The sequence below is a fragment of the Python bivittatus genome, unplaced genomic scaffold (assembly GCF_059951505.1).
Source record: "Python bivittatus isolate LINGU-HERP-01145 unplaced genomic scaffold, Pbiv_v1 ctg000520_np1212, whole genome shotgun sequence".
NCBI classification, from domain to species: Eukaryota; Metazoa; Chordata; class Lepidosauria; order Squamata; family Pythonidae; genus Python; species Python bivittatus.
The window spans coordinates 2,438,422-2,458,788 of record NW_028277080.1 but is presented as its reverse complement, the minus strand read 5'-3'; the positions used below and the strand labels follow the sequence as shown (position 1 = coordinate 2,458,788).

General features: G+C 37.6%; 1 protein-coding gene across 6 annotated transcripts in view; it reads right to left on the bottom strand.

The window, feature by feature from the left end:
- The window catches only part of ATP6V1A (ATPase H+ transporting V1 subunit A), a 39,033-nt gene extending 19,631 nt beyond the window's left edge, over positions 1 to 19,402 (bottom strand). The window contains exons 1-5 of one of the 6 annotated variants that reach the window (XM_088147509.1): positions 19,276 to 19,386; positions 16,338 to 16,416; positions 6,172 to 6,270; positions 3,682 to 3,810; positions 2,390 to 2,604 (exon numbers count right to left, since the gene is read on the bottom strand). In XM_088147509.1, coding sequence (XP_088003635.1) covers positions 2,390 to 2,604; positions 3,682 to 3,810; positions 6,172 to 6,253 — 426 coding nt within the window. In that variant the 5' untranslated portion in view covers positions 6,254 to 6,270; positions 16,338 to 16,416; positions 19,276 to 19,386. The other 5 variants (XM_007434699.3, XM_007434700.3, XM_025170849.2 and 2 more) reach the window with 5 other exon arrangements.
- Positions 19,403 to 20,367: the final 965 nt, after the last annotated feature.

Here is a 20,367-nt window from a genome sequence, read left to right as displayed (position 1 = left end):
AGAGTATCTCAGTGCAATAAACATAACTGCTTCCTTTTATAAGTATTCTCAGCTTATACTTGTCACGTAAGCAGGAATCCTCTCAGTGAGTTGCCAGGCTGTTGCATCCTTGCAGTCCTTCACCAGGAGGGAATCAAGAACAAGGAAATAATAAAGCCCACCGCTTTACATGGATGTATGATTTGAGCTGGAACAAAGATGGCAAAGTAAGAGGTACTTCCTTTTTTCATATGCATTTGGGATGGAAGTACAGTTTATATTATCATCATTGTTCAGCTATACTGAAACTGGAGAGCTTTGTCTCACTGGCCTATAGAGTTACTCTCTACTATACATCTTATGTTGTGTGCATGCTTTACATTGGTTATATATTTTTATTCTTTACATTCTATCCTCGGATTTGTCCAAGACTTATGATAATAAATTTTCCCTTGGTGGTTTGTAACAATTGTATTTTCTTTATTTACTCTTCTGTGTCTTGTGACCCACTTCATGTCCTTCCCTCTCATCCTCACAGACTTAAAAAAGTCACTATTAAGTCACTCTTTCTACTTCAAAAATAGATAGTAAAAATAAGAACTTCTTAAACTTCTACTTTGTTTTATTTGCATCCTCTACTTCCCACACAACTCTGATCTCCAGCAGTTTTTACAACTGACAGAGACCAGCAGGCAAGCAATTCAGGAACCTTTCAGGAGCTAGCACAGGAACCTCTCAACCTGATTAATTTGATTTATATGTTATCTTTTTAATCACAAAGATCACCAAGGTGCCTTAAAATAAAAATGACACATATAGAGACAAAAATCAATCCAAATAGAAATACGAAAATAAATTAAAGCATAAATAAAATTACTGCCCATTTAAAGCCATGAATGCTCTTCTAAAAGAAAGAATGGGGGCCGATAAAACTCCCAAAGGAGTGGATTCCTCAACTTGGGAGCTACCCTGGGGAAGACCCTCTCCTACACATCAGATAGATGAGTTTCTGGCAGAAGAGGTAGTCTTCTAGATCTCAGGAATTGAGAGATTCCTTATGGGACAGCTGATACCTCAGATAGTTATATCAAAAGCTTTTTAGGGCTCTGAAGGTTCAGCCTCACTCAGAACAGCCTGATGCTTTCGACAGCATGTTCCATACCATTGTTCTGATAACATTTATGACACAAAGCAAAAGCTGCCTTACCAAAAAGATTTATACTTTTGAGACGTAGCAGGATGCCTCTTCTGATATGTCTGTTTATATGCAAGTGCGTCGTGGAGGGAGGTTTTTTTTTTAAAAAAAGGGAGATATTTGCTAGTCAGACTGGTATGAAGGGATGGAGGACAGTGAGGAGTGGCCATGGCCTGGGAAAGAACACTGAAGTAACAAAGGGTAGGAAGTTGTAAGTAAGAAAGCTTGCAGGGAAAGAAAGCCAGGATGTTCTTTGGCCTTCCTTCTTTTCAGGTTGTATCCTAAGCAATTAAATCATGACAAAGAAGATAGCTCCTCTGACCTAAAAGTTATACTTTTAATGAAATTAATTCAGCTTCTGAATTTAATTCTGGATGAAAGCACTATGGTATATGCAAGCTTGTTGATAAAAGGGGGAGAATTTGTCTTTTCCAGCTCTCTGCCATATTATGCCATTGGTGTAGCAGAAGTCAGGAAGATGGTGGCTATGATTTATAGAAATTCCATCTTGTGGACTAGAAGCTCCATCCAAAGGACTGGCAATTTTGAATATATGCTACTGTACTGTGTTTGGATGATGAGGACAATGCAGGGATATTGTCACTGTATCATCAACGTATCTACTGATATTGCCCAGTCATGAGTTGCTCAGGATTGCATGCCCATTCTGGTGACCACAGACCTGTCCTAACACATTTTTCACCCATTCAAATACAGCAGGGCACATCCTGGATTTGATAGTCTGAGGATGAGGAGAGCTCTTTTTGATTTGATTGACATGGAAAGATTGTTCTCTAGTCAGTTACAAACCTCCAAAGGGTGAAGGATCAGTTAAAATGGTCTGATCCAGGTACCTGATGGATCCGAACGGTTTCCTGAATGAGCTTGGGGAGTTTCCTATCTCATCTGTAGGTAATTCTGTTGAAGCCCTGTAGGAGTGTGCAAAATATTTGAAATCCAAACAAAGTGGATTTGAAACAGCCACTTTGATGGTTTTGGAAGTATTTCAGACTTGAAATGCAATGTTTAACTTAACTTAATCAGGAGCTATAAGTACTTTCATATTTTTCAATATGGAAATTTAGGAAGAAAAAAACCTGGCACAACAGCTGATGGATACTAGTACCCTAGTGTTCCATTTTAGTGTGGAAAATCCTTGTTCAAACATGTGCTAAACGTCTACTGAAATATTTGAAAGAACCCAAAATAACCTACCCGCAGGTTTTTTATAGGCGTGAAATCCCATTTGATATCTCTACTCAGAGCTGTCACATTTACTCCTCTGGGGATGTATATACTTTGTGTCCGGCTACTAATGTCTGTCAAAGGCCTTTGGATACCATCAAAAATGGCTCCCATGATACCAGGGCCGAGTTCCACAGAGAGTGGCTTGCCAGTGCGAAGCACAGGATCTCCAACTGAAACACCAGCTAAAAAGTTTGTTGAGGAAATTACTCTGGAAAACAGTGTCAAGTACAATCAAAGTTGGTGCAAATTTTTGCCTCATGATGAGACAAAAGAAATATTCACTGTTAACATTCCAAAGATCCATTGTTAACCATCTAAACCAAACATTTCATGCCTCAGTCATGCCTGCGCTTATAATTTTCTAAATTTTCCAGCTAAACAGAGCAGAATTTAAAACAATTTATTTGCCAGAAATAGATGGGAATATATAAATAACAGATAGGCTGGTATTCTCTAGAGGACTGAGAACAATGTGGAAATGTTTCTAATCCTATATTGTTTTTGGATAGCTAGGGAGTGACTATGGCCTGGATTTTTTCCCCCCAGCTTCAACTGGTATGCTAACTGCAACCACCAGCAGTAGGCAAGGACCTTCCACTATCCTTCATTCTTAGCTACTTCTAGATTATTCTATAGTACTGTGTTTTTTCTGAGACACCCCAAAATGGAATACATTTCTAACAATATGTTATAGCTGTTTTAATTTTTTTAAATTTATATTTCAAATTTGTCACTGCCCATCTCATTACAGAGTGACTCGATTCATACTGATTAAAGGTCTACTTCTACATGCTTCAATTCAGGGTCATGCAAATTTTTGATGGTTAATAATAAGAAAAATCCAGCTATTTTAGCTGATTCCCTTCTGCTTTATATGTTGAATGACACTCTTCATTTTTTCCATCTGACCTTACTTGATAGTTTTTTAAGCTGCTAAAAAAGCACCTTATAGCTGCTATTTATTGCACTGTGTAATTCTTCACAGTAATTTTAACGGATTTAGATTCTTCTTCTTATGAATAGCTCTGAAAAACAATGTCGCTTAGACAACATAAATACAACATAAAAATATTGAAATGAGTTTCAATTTTCCAACCATTTTTGTAAATTAGCATTATACATGAGAATATTATAAAATGCTTATAGTTTAACTGTAATTATTAGACCAGGCCATATTCTGTCTTTCCATTACTTTGTACCCTCTAAACTCACATCTTAATCTAAAAAAATCTTAAGTTGCATATCATCTGAAAGGATACAAGTTTCCTCATACACCTGGATAGTTGCCATGTCACCCTCCAATCGGATAATCTCTCCTACAAGTTCACTATTGCCAACTCGTACCAGTTCATACATAGCTGCTCCTGCCATGTTGCAAGCAGTGACCACTAAGGAAAACAAAGGATGAAATAAATTGAATTATGATTCTAGCTGAATAATAGCTTTATATTTTCTTAACTACTATAAATCTGGTCTTTTGGCATGATCAGAAAGAATTAAGTATTATTTTAATGTATAAATGTGAGGATAGGATTCATGTCTAGCGTTTTCTGAATATGAGCTCAACTAGCAGATATTGGGCATGCAAGAAAGATAGCAATGTCAGAAAAAAATATGAAGTCACTCTAAAGCATAGAAATTCTTCTATCCAGAATTCTTCTTCCTTGGGAACAGTAATGGACCAGAAATCTCACCCCTCCTGCCCAGCTATTCAGCTGCTAGCTTAATTATTTAAAGTTCCCTAACAGTCCTACTGAATTCTTCACAGTGCTCAGTTAAAATAGCCACAATAAGCAGGGAACGCAACAGTGCACAAGATGGATCTGAAAGGGTAACTAAGGGAATCTTCTAAATTGCTGATCCCAGGTTTCTTGCCATTTATCATAGAAACTGGATTTTCAGTAGAATCCTTCAGTGAAGAAAACTTCTGAAACTTGGGTCAGACTGGATCCTGACAGGCTTGATGTTATATCCAAACCTATAGTAGATGTGAAGGGTTTGGATGATGCATGTTTGAGAGGGAATATCATAAAGTACTGATGAAAATGCATCAGTATGAACTTTAGTTATGTGCATCATTGTGCCTATAAATGCTGGTGAGAACTACCAAGAATACTTACAATATAAACAAACAGTTAACAAAGTGAAGCTATACTAGCCATACAGCAAAACACATGTACCTGAGATAATTAATAGAAGCAGGCAAAAGAAAAGGGGGAAAAGAATCAAGTAATGGTAAGAAAAAATCATGGTTTCTTTAGTAATCCAAGAAATGTATGGCTATAGTAACAAAACACAATTAACATAAATTATATTTCAGCTTGTGTGAAAATCACCATTGTTCTTTGATGTTAGCTTCTGGAAGATCTTTCGTGTCAAATTTCATACCACCACTATCTTCTAATTTTTGCAATTCTGACAAAAAATAATTAGCTAAACTGTCATCCTATACATATTAATATGAACATGAGTAAACATGCATAGAATTGTATATATACTCTTTATAACTGGTTTTTAGCCATCTGTGAGTCTGCATTACCAGATCATCATGCCAGAATGTTTCAAAGCTGAGCTTTTTGGTAGGACTGCCTCCAATTTGTGTATTTTCACACACAAAACAATGTAAGTTCTCAGTTCCATTCCAACAACAGCTCAGAATGAATTAGGCCATCATAACAGGATTGGAGGAAAGATTGTGTGATACTGTTCTTTGGAAACAGCACATGAAATTTGCTGAAGGGCAGAAAGATCTTTGAGAATGGCAAGGACTCCAAATGAAATGGCAGTACTGAAACTAGGAGGTGTCCATTAAAGCAAACAGTCTGTTAATTTCAAAAAGGATTCTATGCACGTGTATTTTAGGCATGCATAAAATGGGAAACAGGATTTTACACATGCTCTGAAGCAAACAGACAAATTTAGTCTTTGTATTCAAGTCCACTGAATGGGGATGCATAAAATCAAGCTATTTCTGTACTATAGTACAGCATAGCAAATGTTGTAGTAAATAAAAATCTGGAACAAGAATTAAACAAAGAAATTTATGGGGCTGGGCTTGAAGGCTGAGAGCAAGAAATGGTCATTTTGGTGACTTGAAGAACTTGCTCCCAAAATTCACAAAGCCTGGAATCTGGACAAACGACTTCAGTCAAGTTATGGCAATATGTATAAGGCTCGACCTGATGGCCATCTCCCAACTACAAGAGTTCAGGAGAAAGTCCCTCTATTGCAGGGAGCTCAGTGCTACAGTGAGTCCATTTCTGAAAGAAAGGCCACAGGCCAATGGGAAATTCTTGATAAAACATATTGTGAGGAAACAAAATAGGCTCATAAAGGTTGATATATCGACAGAAGAAAGAAAGGAAAAAAATGTTCAGTAATGCCTGAGGGAAAACCAGCTGAACTTTTCTCATGACACTATGAGAATTTCTCACTATGATAAAGACATTTTATACTCGATATTATTCTCTGTGTGGACATGCACAGAATAGAGCACAGTTCTGTCTTAAACTGTTTTGAAAGCCTGGAATAATATACTATGCAAGTACAGTACAGACCCATAATTTAGCACTGCATTACATCTAGTTAGATGGTGTCATGAGAAAAAATAAAAGATATATTTTGAAAAGCATACAGTGAACTCAAAACACTGTACTGTATGCATATAATCTAAAGAAAAGTAGTAGAGGCAAAAGAGGAAGGCAGAAGATTTCTGGAGGATTTCTCAAACAGAACGAAGCACTACCTACCAGGCCCTGAGACTCCATAGACATAGCCAAAGAAGTTTTCTCTATCTTCATCACGGATTTTGGGAAGTTTAGAAAAATCCATCTTAAATCTTCAACAATCTGGAAAACAAATGCAAATAACAGGGCAGAAGAGGGGTGAGGGAAGCATTTATTCTTTAAATTTGCATATCAGATTATTTTGGTCAGTATCCAGCAAACCAGAATGAATGCCATTAATTACTACCACCGTTAGAGTTTTTGAGCATAACTTGCATTCTCTTAGTTGTGACACTGTCAATTAATGAATTTGCCTTCTCTTCCTATGTTTACTTAACAAAGTTCTCCTTAACATGTATGGAATATGATATGACTATTTGAGTGCCTAAGTATTTACATCTGTACCTGCATTCCTCTTGGGTTTGCAGTCTCTGTGGAAGTGATACATATGAGTATTAAACTATATTAATTGTGAGGCAGGTGCATCATGACAAAACAGATGAAAGTACTAGAGAACCAACTGCAGCATTCACATATGATCTAGGCCCCATCATCAGTGCCACATAAAAGAGGGACTATGACCATGCAGTTTGATGGCAGATCTCTGGAAGAAAAACACTTCTCAGGAAAGCTGCAGATAAAGACACTGTCTAGAAAAAGATGAACTAAGTCATCTGAATAGCATTATGACTCTATTGTCTAGACTTTGTAAAACAAAAGACCTGAGATTTTGAGCTTATGAAGGAGCCCAGCTCTCCTCACAAACAAAAATATTGTTCAGACATCCAAAGAATGAAAGGAAATCTCTAACAATACAGTCCAAAGAAATTTTGATATTATTAGATCTTGCAATAAATTAAAACAACACATAATGTTCAACACAAATAATATTATCTGGATGAAGGGCAACTTTGTACTTATGGAACAACATCAAGAACAACAAAGATAGGCCAATCTTAGGTGCTGTTCTAGCAAGGAAATTGCTATCAGAAACACACATTTTACAGTCAGTTAGTGCAGCTCAACTGGATTAGAATTAAAGGTAAGACCCAGAAGTAGTCATAGAGTATTCTGGGCAAAAAAGACCTTAGAGGATTGTCTTGTAAATATATGCAAAAATATAGTGCTCCACTGAAACAGTAGCTGTAGACCTCTAGAGGATAGAGTTGATACCACTTCTGGAGTTATAAAATAATTTGAAAGAAAAATAACCTAAATATTTTCATCTAACTAGGATTGCTCTGGGGATACTGCTTTATAAGAAATTAGAGAATGCATTCATTTAGAAGTATATAACCACCATACTGATGGTTTCTTAGTAGCCTTAAGTACATCAGGAACTAGAAACCCTAAAGGCAGACGCATTTCATACTCTAAACACAACTAAACAACAACTAAGGTAAACAAAGGTACAAAGGTAAATAACTAAACAACCAGGTAAAATGTTCATAGGTCCTTTCTCTCTGCAATGTGATGAGATTCAAATGAGATGAGAGCTTTCAGTATTTTCAGTACACATACTTGATCTCAGCAAAAATGTATTTTCAGTAAAAAAAAAAAGACACAGAAGGACTGAAAAACATACCTGTTGAGGCCCTCAAAGAATTACTAGCATTTCTTTCTGAATCATAGCAACCACCCTTGCCAGAAGTAGAGAAAGCAGGAATGCATATAGCATTAGCACTGATAACCAGAAGGCTACATTGCCTGGTGCAAGACTTGCAAATGATGCTGCTGCTTTAACTATTTGAAAAGAGGTCCTTCAAGTGCATTCCTGTATACTGCAAAACATCTCTTTTCCATAGTTTTCCCAGCCCTATGAACAAATCAGCATATGGCTGTTTTCAAATGGAAAATCAGTGGCAAAAGGTACATTCTGCATTCTTGTATGGAAACACCTGAGATGATCAGTGCAGCTGCTGACCTTCAAATGTAGTACAAGCAGACGCACCAACTTCAAACCTTCAACAACAAATGGAGAAGTGTGAAGGGACAGGTTCCCTCTTGTGTTGTTTGCAATTACTTGAATTGCATGTCCTTGAAACAGTATTCTGAATCCTTGAAGAGCTTTGAAAATAGCCACAGCTCCAGAACACTGATATGAAATGTTGTCTCTGGCACCATGCCACTGGCCCCATATGGGAAAAATGCCACAGGGGACATCCTAGTCCTTTGTGATGCATCTGTAAATGAAATGCTAGTGAAGCACTAGCTAAAGAATCAAAGTTCAACTCATATTTGAAGGAAAAAATACTAATAAAGTCCTGCACCTGGAAAGCAAAAATGGAAGGCACAAACATAGGAAGATGACCCTAAATTTAAGATGCTCCCCCTGAAAAAGGAAGAGATAGAAAAAAGAATAAACAAACATTCTTTGCAATTCACAGATTCCCTATCTTGTCAACATATGGTTGCCAACTCCAACCAATCCTAGACAATTTTCTCTCCCCATACAAGCATACAAAAAGCTACATTCCAAAAAAGAGCAAGGCCAGCACAAAAAATAATTAAGAATTAAACTGATTGCCTATTAAAAAAGGTATTCTATCTATAAAGTAATTTAACCTCATCTGCAATATTCCAACGATTCCATGTTACATACACCATCCATTCTCATGTAAACAGTACAGAGACATCTTCTTTCCAGCAGAAAAAGCAAAAAAGAAGAAAAAAACAGGACGGAGATAGGTTAAGGGGTAACTGTACTGGGAAAGGAAGGAAAACATAAATGAGGAATGAAACTGCGTGGAGATGAGTTGAAAAGGTAGCTAAACAAGGAAACAAATAAAAGAGAATGAAGAGCTGTTTGGAAATCATTAACATGATTATATCAACCAGATAAGCAGTTCATCCTAAACAACAGTTGATTCTTCAACCCAATCTTCAAATGTGTCCACACTTTTCAGCAATAATGTCTGCATTTATTTGGATTTTCTGTGTCCCTTATTCCAAAAAAGAGTTTCTATTCTCTTTAGAGGATTCTCTAAGATTACATTCCCCAATTCACAGAGTCAGTGGTAATATTTACAGAGATACTCCAACACATCATTATGACCTGAGACTCAAGAAACCACTAGAAGTTCCTTTCTTTAGCTGAACCAATGCCAGTCACGACCTTACGGAAATAGGAATTACCAGGTATCAGTTATTTATATTTAGTCTTAGCTAAACTTAGCTAAACTGTGGCATGTGAGGGGCTGCTTTTGAAAATGCTTTAAAAGTTCAATGTGTTGAAAATAGAACTTTTACCTTATTAACAGATTATGATGAGCGATCATGTGATGCTACAGTTTCTTTCCACTGGCATTACATCCCAATTAATTTCCAAAGAGAATTCTAAGAGTTGGTATTGTTTTTAATACCCTGAACAGCTTGGAACAATTCTACAGTAATGCCTCTTTCCTTATGTACTGTATTGACCTTTCATCATTTTTATTACTGAGGGATTGTTTTTAATCTATGTAATCTGCCAAGAACATTTTTGATAATAGCTGAATTAAATCTATCATAAAGAAGACAGACTTTATTTCTTTGTTGCTTCTTCGTTCTCCCTGCTTTCTCCCTGAGGGAGATTCAGGGAAAAAAAATCAGCCAACTATTGCTGCTACATGTAAAGCCTCATTGGTTCCAAAGTCGAACTTGGGCAGCTGGAAAGGCTTATCTGAAAAGGCATGGGTTGGTGGGTCTCCTTGATGGTGCTTCTTTCTGCTTGCCTATGTAGGAGCAATTCTATCACCAAAGCCTCTCTCGTGGCACTTGTCTACCTGCCTGCTGGTATCTCCATAGTTTACTGAAGTGCTTGACACAGCTTGTTTGGTTTGCTTACCTTTGTTGTGTGCATTTTCAGATGCCCTCTCTTAACAGCAGCAGTGCCATTACTGCTGAAGTCTATCTTTCAAAAAGGAATCTCATCAAGACCTGGCCACCTTCGATGCTTAGGCAACCAAGTCTCATTTAAGAACGGGCAAGATAATCAGAAAATCCTAGATAAATCAAGCAGTCTCTGTGCTACTTCTTAAAATCAGTCAGGGTGAGTTGACAATTGAGGCAGTAAACACATCTTCTCAAACACGTTTAGCATGGATAACATCAATATATTTAGTTTTTGAAATATTAGTTATACTGAACCAGGACACCCTGATTTCTAGACTTCACTTGCCAAGTACTGATATACAGCATTCAGTATTTCCTGTGTTTGAACTCCTTCAACTCTGAACAGCCAAAAAATAACTACATTTGCCAATATTTTGAAAAATGAAAATTCAACATTAAAATATCTGCTAGATTTAAACACATTTCAACCATTTCTGTGCTGTTTGATAGACTAAGGGTTGGCAAGATGGTGACTACTGGCATCAGTGTATTCCCACAAATTTGCCACTGCATCAATTAAAATACCTAACACCTATGAATTAAAAAAATATCTCAAAAACCCTTCAGCAACTGGAATTACTTCAGACTTTAGTCACCAGCAGCTTAATTTCCCCATAATAATTCTGACCCATTGTGGCAAAAAATAGCATATTTTACTATGCAAGATTCCCAACCTCCAAGGAAAGAGAAAATGGAAAGGGAAAATAGTTCTTGTTGATTAGGATGGTGGAGATCTCAAGGACACAGGAAAGGTAATGTACAGAGGTTCTGAGTGGTGGAGAAAAGGGTCAAGAGGCAAGGAAATGGTGAAGGGATGGTGGAGAAGAAACATGCAGGCTATGAAAAATAAGTCTGAAAAGGTGGCTTGTGGGGAAGATAGAAAAAAGAACTAGAGAGTACAAGTCATTTTGAACATTCAAGAGTATGATGCAGCACTAAGTGAACTGTACAGATCAAGAATATGCTCCAGAAAAGAGAGAAGCTGCGAGCATTACAGTGAAAAATCCAATACTAAGAAGAAAATATAATGCAATAATTATATTTTGATCTGTGTTAGTCCTTCCTACAAATCTGTAAATTTTCAGTATTTTATCATACAATTCTCTAGCTGTAAATTCTATATCTCCAATACAGACACAGTAGTTGTAGAACTAAATACACATTTCTTTGCCATTCTTTTTAAAAAGCTACTGTACTCATTTAAAATACTTTTATGTACAGCACAACATATTGATTGCTCCAGATCTATTTTAAGTATATTAAATAACCAATTTATAATGCAATGCTCCAAGAAGTGTCCTAATATAAACTATTCTCCATTTAGGATTTTCTTCTCTCAGGGTTAAAAGCAACACAACTTCAGTTAGACAATACTGTGGTACCTAACATCATTTGATCTCAGATTTTAAGAGACTGAAGCTTTTATACTAATGAAATTATGTTTCATTATGTTTCTCAGTTATAATTAACTTCAGAATCAATCTCTCTCAAAAGAATTTTACAGTAAAAATACAGGATAGATCTTACCTTAAAAAATAAAAAATATCCACCAAGAATATAAAGGCATCTAAAAGGAAGCTCTAAAGTAATTAGAAATAGCAAATAATTTGCTTTGTCTGAAACTCTCACAAATATGTAAAAAGAGAATAAAGAGTTTTCATACAGGCAGTTGAGAAATAACCACTTGACCTGATGACTCATCCATTTCTCCACCAGGACTGCTGCAGTAGCAAATATACTGTTAGAAGACCAACTAGCTTCAAAGCCCTTGAGACTTTCAACGCAGTCCACTATAACAAGATCCACCTATCAAAAGCAAGATAAATATGTCACAAGCTCCTTATTAAGTGTTTTACTACACAGGCCTGGCTTTTGCTACCTTGATTACGGCAGGAAGACGTTTTCAGATCATAACAAAGTTTGTACGCTGTATCTCTCTTCTTCACAGTTCAGAGCTAACAGCTGAACAAGATGCTTTTTCACCTTGAAACTACATCTTCTATCTACTTCTTTGCAGCAGTGCTTATTATATTTAGTTATACTGGATGGTCCAGTGACATCCCTATAAAATGATCATTCAACTACGATAGAAATTAGGCCCACATTTTCATTTATAAGAAAATACATGTCAGCTACACAACAGCTGAACATGGTAACTTATGACTTTATATCAAGTGAAACCAGATGTGTAGCAATGCTCCATACTTTTGGTCATACAATACCTGGAATCAAATGTGCTTTTGCACGGATTTTTAAAATTCAGACTCAATTGTTACAAACTAGTAAAACCTATTCTCACAGATGTTGACATACTGGTTTTCAATGTGATATATCAGAACAAAAACTGTGTCATGTATGATATTCAAAAACTTTGCTCCTACTTCTGGGAAACAACTATGTGCTGACAGTTTACTAATCATGCTGCTCACTTCTTCAGAACAGATTTGGAACTGAACTTTGCAACAGATTTACATACTTAATGCCTGTGTCCAATGGACTAGAATACCCACAAGTGATCATTAAATGTCATATGGATGACATTTGATAAGGTTTCTCTCTATTTAAATACTTAGATGTTTAGAAATTTCAATTCTGTAATTAGTAAAAACCCTTGCTTTAACATAGTGAATGTCTATACTTAAAACTGAAATAAAAATTCAGGTTTGAGAACTGCAATATAAAAATACATAAGCATTTTTCTCCATTTCAAGTTCCTGAATCTTGGCTTCATTCTATCAGAATTCTATTTAATTCTGAGTACAGGTAGTCCTCGCTTAACGACTGTCTGAAGTTACAATGGCGCTCGAAAAAGTTACTTGCAACCGGTCCTCACACTTACGACTGTCACACCACCCCTGCGGTCACATGATCGTCACACGATGCTTCACTTAATGACTGCCCCACTTAATGAATTTTCTGATCTCTATTGTGGTTGTTAAGTGAGTATTACCTGTATTTAGAACACACTGACATAGTATTTTTTTTTACTGAAATTCACAGCTGTGAAAAAAATTGAAGTTTTCTGACAGCCATGTGATATGAACATTTTAAAAGTTATCATTCTAATAGAAGGTAAAGGAACTGTGGATCGCTATTGTTTAAAAATAATTGCAGCATAATTTCAATCTTAGAAATAATTCTTATATTAAATGGCAATGAGAAATACTTTGAAATATGAGACATCCATTAAGATTAAAAAACAAACCACCTGACATGTTTAAAGGAGATCTAGAGCTATTTTACTGAATTACCATTTCTTCTGAATGATTGCTCCTTCTAGTACAATAGATTGTTTGAAGTCATGTACATTGTAGGGATACTAAAATATTCACATTCAAAAAAGACTCTCACAATACAGTATTAGACACTTAACAACTGTCTCACAAGAGACCAGAAATAATCATGCTGATTTATTCATTCTTCCCAATTCTGACACAAACTAGTTAAATCAGAAAGAATGATTAACAGTGAAGCATCCATGCATGATCTCTATTAGTCTGATGCTTTGACTGAGTTGTTCCATTCTGCCAGACAAACTATCATCTAGGTCAGTTTTCCAAAGCCAAATTAAGAGCAGAGTTATGGATTTTTTAAAAAAAGAATTCTATAATCTAATTATGAACTCTGGAATTGAATTAAATAAGAGCAATATGGAAGTGAAGCTGCCATTTCCAAACCCAGCAACAGGAAAATTTTTGAATAAGGCTCTGGTATTCAGCAAAACAACCTGTTACTGTATAGCGCAGTGTTTCTCAACCTCAGCAAATTTAACATGTGTGGACTTCAGCTCCCAGAATTCCCCAGCCAGCATACTGAAGTCCACACATCTTAAAGTTGCCAAGGTTAAGAAACACGGCTCTATAGAGTCAAATGGCACTTGGAATTTCCAAATATTCCACAAAAGGTAACAAAATACCCAATTCACAGAAGGGAAACCACTGATCTCAAAAAAATTCCATACAGGCAAAACATGCATCTTATATTTAAAAACCCACCGATCCTATGAAAGTACAACACTATAAAAACTATAAATACAGGTAGAACATACAACCCATCTCCTTGCAAAACAAGCATACACAAAAAGCCAGATTCATATGTAGGTACCCTACAAAGGATCAAGAATACACAGCCCTTTAAAACCAATATATGGATAACAAGACAATCTATGAATTCATATAGCACCCTAAATACTGCATTGTTTACAAAGTTCAATGGCTGGATTCACACATACTTAGTTGCACAGTAATTCTTCTACTCTAAACATATTCCTCAACAAACCAAAAGCACACTCCCACAAATACAAAGAAAAATAAATATTTTAACAATGGTAGGTTTGGGGGGATATCCTCTGGATACTAATAGAAGAAACTGAGATAAAATAAACCTAGAATTGGTTTTAGTAATTCGCAAGATGATTGTATTCATCTACAAGGATATGACTGTGTTTGCAGAACATGCAGAGCCATAGTTTACTGCATTAGAGGTAATGCTGGGGTTTGCATAGCACATGGAATATAAATTAACAATCCTAGTTTTACGCATATTAGTAAACCACATTTTAGCCTAAGGTGTTCTGTGAACTGAGCCTCTGAGTTCATGATTTATTAAATGGTTGATTAAATAAACCCTGATTGGCTGAATCACACAGCACTGTAAAGCAAAATTTTCTGGCCTTGTTCAATAAAACTGGGCTAAAATAAACCTTGGCTTAATGTTATAATTGTGCAAATGCAGCTCTAGACTCTGAAGTTAAGCAGGAAGAAAAAAAGCACAAAGTGTTCCATTTAAACAGCATTAGTATGCCAACTGTCATTTAATCTGCAAGTTTAAGAAAGCTACAGCTCTATGAAAAATCTCGAGACAGGAAATATGGTTGAAAAAAGCTTACAGATAGTCCCCTACTTACGGACGGGTTATGTTCCAAGAGGCTGTTTGTAAGTCCATTTTGTACGTAAGTCCAACAAGCAAAAAAAAAAAAGAGGTGGAGGCAGGAGGCAGGGCGCAGCACACTCCATTGCCGGGCAGGGCAGGAGACCTCCGCCCCCTCTCCCCTGTTCTTTGCCACCGCCCCCTCTCCTGCCCCACCTGGCAACGGAGCAGGCCGCGTAAACTAACCTTTCCTGGGAACTCCAACTTCAATGCAAACCTCAAGCGCTGGAGAAGGTGGGAGAGGGTTAGTTTGTGGTGCACTGCAAACCAACCCTTCCCCGCCTTCTGGTTCCAACTTCCGACCCGACTTCCAGTTCAGACTTCTGGGTCCATCCTGTTTGTATCGGTGAAAGTTCACAACTTGAAAGTTTGCAAGTAGGGGACTCTCTGTACTACTAATATTATATTACCATCAATGACCAGAATACAAAAGTTTACTACACTGTCAGGCTAGGTTTACAAATTGTGCTTAACTATTATTTGTCAAATAAACCAAAATGACTCTGTTTATTCATCATGGTAAGCCAAAACTAAACCAATTATATTATAACTTAGCATAGTAGTGCAGTGTGGCTGCATGCAGCTTGGCAAGTAAGGAGTAGATGGTGTAGTCTCAGAGGAGAGGGGAGTAAAATTAGAGACTTTTTTTTTTTTTTTTTGCATAGTCCCACAAATAACCCAGTCCTGCTCCATGAAGAGCTTTACATTGTACCCATAAGCTTACTGGGAGCCAGTGTAGCTTGGGAAATAGTGCTGTTACATGAGCATGCAGCAGTACACCCATACTGCTGCATTGTAAACCAATGGTAGTTTCCAAGTGATCTTCAAAGACAGCCCATGCCTTACAATGTGCACTGTAATAGTTCAAATGGGAGGTGATCAAGACATGAGTGACCATGAGCAGGGCCTCCCAATCCCAGAATGGATTTGTGCAAAAGCTTTCCTAACTATGGCTGCCAACTGCTCTTTGAGCAGGAGCTGAGAATCCAAGAAAACCACCCGGTTGTGTACCAGTTCTCCCTGGGGGAGTGGTACTCCATCTATGAATAATAATGGAAGGTCCTCAGATCCAGGGGGCCCTAAGACCCACAGCCACCCAGCCTGCCTAGAGTTAAGCCAAAATGTATTTTTCCCCATCCAGGTGTCCACACCTTCCAGACACCGGGAAAGAACTTTGATAGCTTCACTGGGTCAGTAAGGGATAGAGATGTATAACTGCATATCATCCCCATGTTGATGATACTTAACGCCATGTCAATAGATGACCTCAGACTGGTCAGAGGAAGTCAAGAGGGTAGGAACTTCTTAGAAACAAGATACTGGAAGCACATCATTCCAATGAGAACAAAAACATGGGTGCAGCTTAAGAAATTGTTGTGAACTTTCACCTGAAGTGTAAAGATACATGTACAGGAAATGGAAGGTGTGTGTAATCTTCAAGAAAATGTACCACCAAGTAGTTAATATCTGCAAAAGAAAGTACAAAAAGCTAAAGCATGAGTGGAACTTAGGCTCAAACAACTAAAAGGATTTTTAAAAAAATATACATCAGTAGTACAAAAAGCAAAGGTGTTGACCCGCATTTAGGGAGGATGGTAGGACATCCACAGGTAATGTGGAAAGGGCATATTCCTCAATTCCTACTTTGCTTTAGTTTTCTCAAAGAAGATATGTTCAAATAAACCTAAACGGAATGATTGAGAAAAATAGTTAGTAGCAACTTGAGCTAAGTAAAGAGATGATCAGGGAACATTTGCCAGCATGAACCAGTTAAGTCTTCTGGATGAGACTAATTATATATCAGAATCTTGGAACAGTTTGCAGATGTCATCTCAGACCCTTTTCTGTGATCTTTGAGAAATCATGGAGGACAGGCAAAGGACCAGAGGACTGGGAAAGGCCAAATATTTTTTCTAGCTTTGAGAAGAAAAAAGATGGCCTAGTAATTACTGACTGATCAGCCAAACCTTTAAAGCAGATTATTTTAACCTTTAACATCCCTCCACAAAATTCCCAAAATGAAAAATTACTTTCAGTCACGCTCACAGGGACTTTTTCTTGTACACATTGCTCTAGTAGTGGCACTGATGAAAGAGCAAGGCTACTGTATTTCCTTGTTATCAGTAGATGGAGACAAAATGCTGAAAAAAACACCTCAGTGTCTCTAATTATGAAGGAAAAACAAAACTGTAGAGGTTTTTTTGTTTGCAGGGAGAGAATTTTCCTATTACTAAACCTCCCACAAAAACAGTAAATGTGAATTAAGTAGTAATAAAATTAAAATTAAGTTAAGGAAAAATAAAAAGGATCCTACATACTTTGTAGTTTGGTCTTTGGCATACCAGGTGCAACACTTGAGCCAACAGAAGTTGCAAACCTGTAGATTAGCATGACATGAGACTCCAGTCTCAGAGAAGTTAGACTTCTAAGACAGTGATTCCCAACCTTTTCTATGCCCCATGCCCCTAGGAAATGTTTGATTAATGTTCGCACCCCTTACAAAAGTAATATCACATTTGAAGATGTGATGCTCAAGGCACACTGGCAGCTGGCTAAATGATGACTCTGGATTCGTCACGAAAACTCATGACTCGTCACTAAGGGTCACAAGCCACTCTTTGTTGTACCCCCTGAAATTCCATCTCACACCTCAAGTTGGGAACCCCTGTTCTAAGATAGAGAAGAAGAGGAATTTTGGCCTTGTTTATACAACATGCCTTGTCATGATGTGGTTTGGTTAGTTTTGGTTCCCCCTTTCTGTTCCTGTAGCTACAGCAGCTACACTAAGAGTATGACTAAGAAAACATATGGGGTGTGGGAAGGAGGGATACTTGTTGGAAAGCTGGTAACAGTATGAAAGTGGGTGGGAGAATTACCTAATAGGAGTGTGATAACAGGAAAGGATAAGCATTTTGATAGACTATCACTTCATACCTGCTCAGCCATTCAAAAGTGCCTTGAATCCTGTTTGGATCCCCAGCCTCACAAGGACAGCATTTTGTTCATTTGATTGCCTCACACTCAATAATCTGGTAAATCACTTACCAGGTCACTCTACATTACTCTTGGCATACTATGTGCACATGACCTTAGACTGAGATAGAGGTAATGTAGAGGTTACCAGGGTATGCATGTTGAAAACCAGACATGATATGGTACAGAGAATGCCTGGTTTTCAGTACGCATACCCTGGTAACCTCTACATTAGATCACATGTGTTATATATTATTCTGCCTTTGAGAATGATGGTCTAAACTATAGATGGTCCAGAAGACAACTGCAAATTTATAAACTGGAAGTGGATTCTCATTTTTATGCCAATTTGTTTTATTCTAATTCCACTCTTTTCAAAACATTAAATATAACAATTTAAGATTGGTATTCTCTATCAGTCTTTATCAGTCATTTGTGCACATCAAAGCCTGAAGTCCCTTAAAATACACACAGATATATTCATGATCAGCAATTCTTCAGTTTTTGGATACTGAATTTTACATTGTCACTGTTCTTCCTTTATCTTTTTTTCCTTACACAGTGGCAATAAGTATCAGTGGAGAAGCACATTGATTAGATCAGATACCAGTAGGAATCTGAAGTAAATTTTAGAAAATCTCCATATTAAAGCCAAAAGAGGCAAAACAGAACTTGAGGCAAAGGAAGCCTAAAGAGCAAGCTTTACCTACCAGCTCCTTAGAGCATTTAATCCCCTTTTTGGTTCCTTTTTATTACAATGACAGATAAATCTCCGCAATTGAGAAAATTTACTACGAGAAAATTGCTGGGCAGAATATAAATAGCTAAATATGGCTTTATTATAAAATAAAGGCAAGAACAGCCAATAGATACATTTAAAGATTATTAATCACCTACAACTTTTTTCTAAGATTGTAATCCTATAAAAACATACCAAAGGCTAAAACCTACTAGAATCAGTTGGGCTTCCCCTTGAGCTGATATGCATAAAGTTGAGTTACAAATAACACAACATAGAAACCATCAGAATAAATTTGAAAGGAAGGAAACTAGCCGGCACTATTTCTCCTCTGGCTAACGGCAGAGGAGTGTGTTTTCCGCCTTTCCCTGCGGAGGGACTGGCTTGGAGGTATGAATGAGCAGAACCGTTCTGTCACAAAGAGGCTCACCAAAACAGTGATTCCTCCAAGGAGGAAAAAAATCCGTTGGTCAAGCCGCAGATGTCGGATTCCGCCCAAAGACCAGAGGCCACAGAGGGAACTGAAAGAAGAGGAACCTTCTGCTCCGGAAAGCTCTCCCTCCCTCGAAAGAACTGCCCGTCCGGGGGAAGAAAGCGCGAACCACGGCACTCACCTCGCGCAAGCGACTGAAGCAGCCACACGCCCGTCCTGCAGCGCCGGGAGCAGCTGATCGCCCCGCCACCAATCACGGCGGTCTCCCACTTCCCCCAGGAACGACCTTCCCCGGTGAGTCCAACGCACTTGCGCCAATGGAAGTGACGTCACGCAACTTCCGCTTGCGATGTCTGAGGGCCGTAGGTTCTACCCCTGTTTTCTACGGCAGTGGGAAATCTGTTCTGCTGGTAGATCATTGACATCGTTCCCTGCTCTTTTAAATAAACACAAACAGGCAGAGGACGAGGGTGAAAAAGAGCGGAAAGGGGTCTTCAGAGTGCGCGTTTGCACCCATTTTTTTTTAAATAAACCGGAACTCCATGACTGTTTAGCACGTCAACCATGAACCCTGGTTTGCGAATCACACCAAGCCACAAATCAAACTAGCGTAGGGCTTAAAATGTCGCGTGAATGCAACATAGTCCCACGAGGAAAATGAATCAAAGTCCAGAGTTGGACAATCGTTTTATTCAAAATGTGAAAGGGTACAATATGTCCAGAATTCTTTGTTGTTTTAAGTAAAACCAAAGGCAGCAAACAATGAAACAAAAACTCCACAGTTTGAATGTTCTGGCTGTAATGTCTGCAATTTAGACTTAAAATAGTCTAATATGCATTGTATTCATACATTGTGTTATTCATTCATATATTGCATTATGGTGGAGTGTTCCATCACACAACATCAGCTATGATTCATTCAACATCCAAAAGAGTAAACCATGGCTTATAAATCACTGCTAAGTTCTCACATGCTGAGCCAAAAACAAACCACATTTGAATTTTGTATGTCATGTCAACCTAGGCATGTGGTTTGTTAGTTTATTTATTAAATTTATATGCCACCCATCTCCCCCAGAGGGTGACTGGGAGGCTCATAGTTTGGCATAACATCTTTGGTAAAAACTGATGGTGATTTATTCAATACATCTCAGTGAAGAAATATGCAATATGTGGATTAGATCTGCTTCTAAAGATAGAGAATACAAATAGCTTAAATTCTCACAATACACTAAGCTCCAAACAAGCAAACCAAATTATGACTTAGTATTTA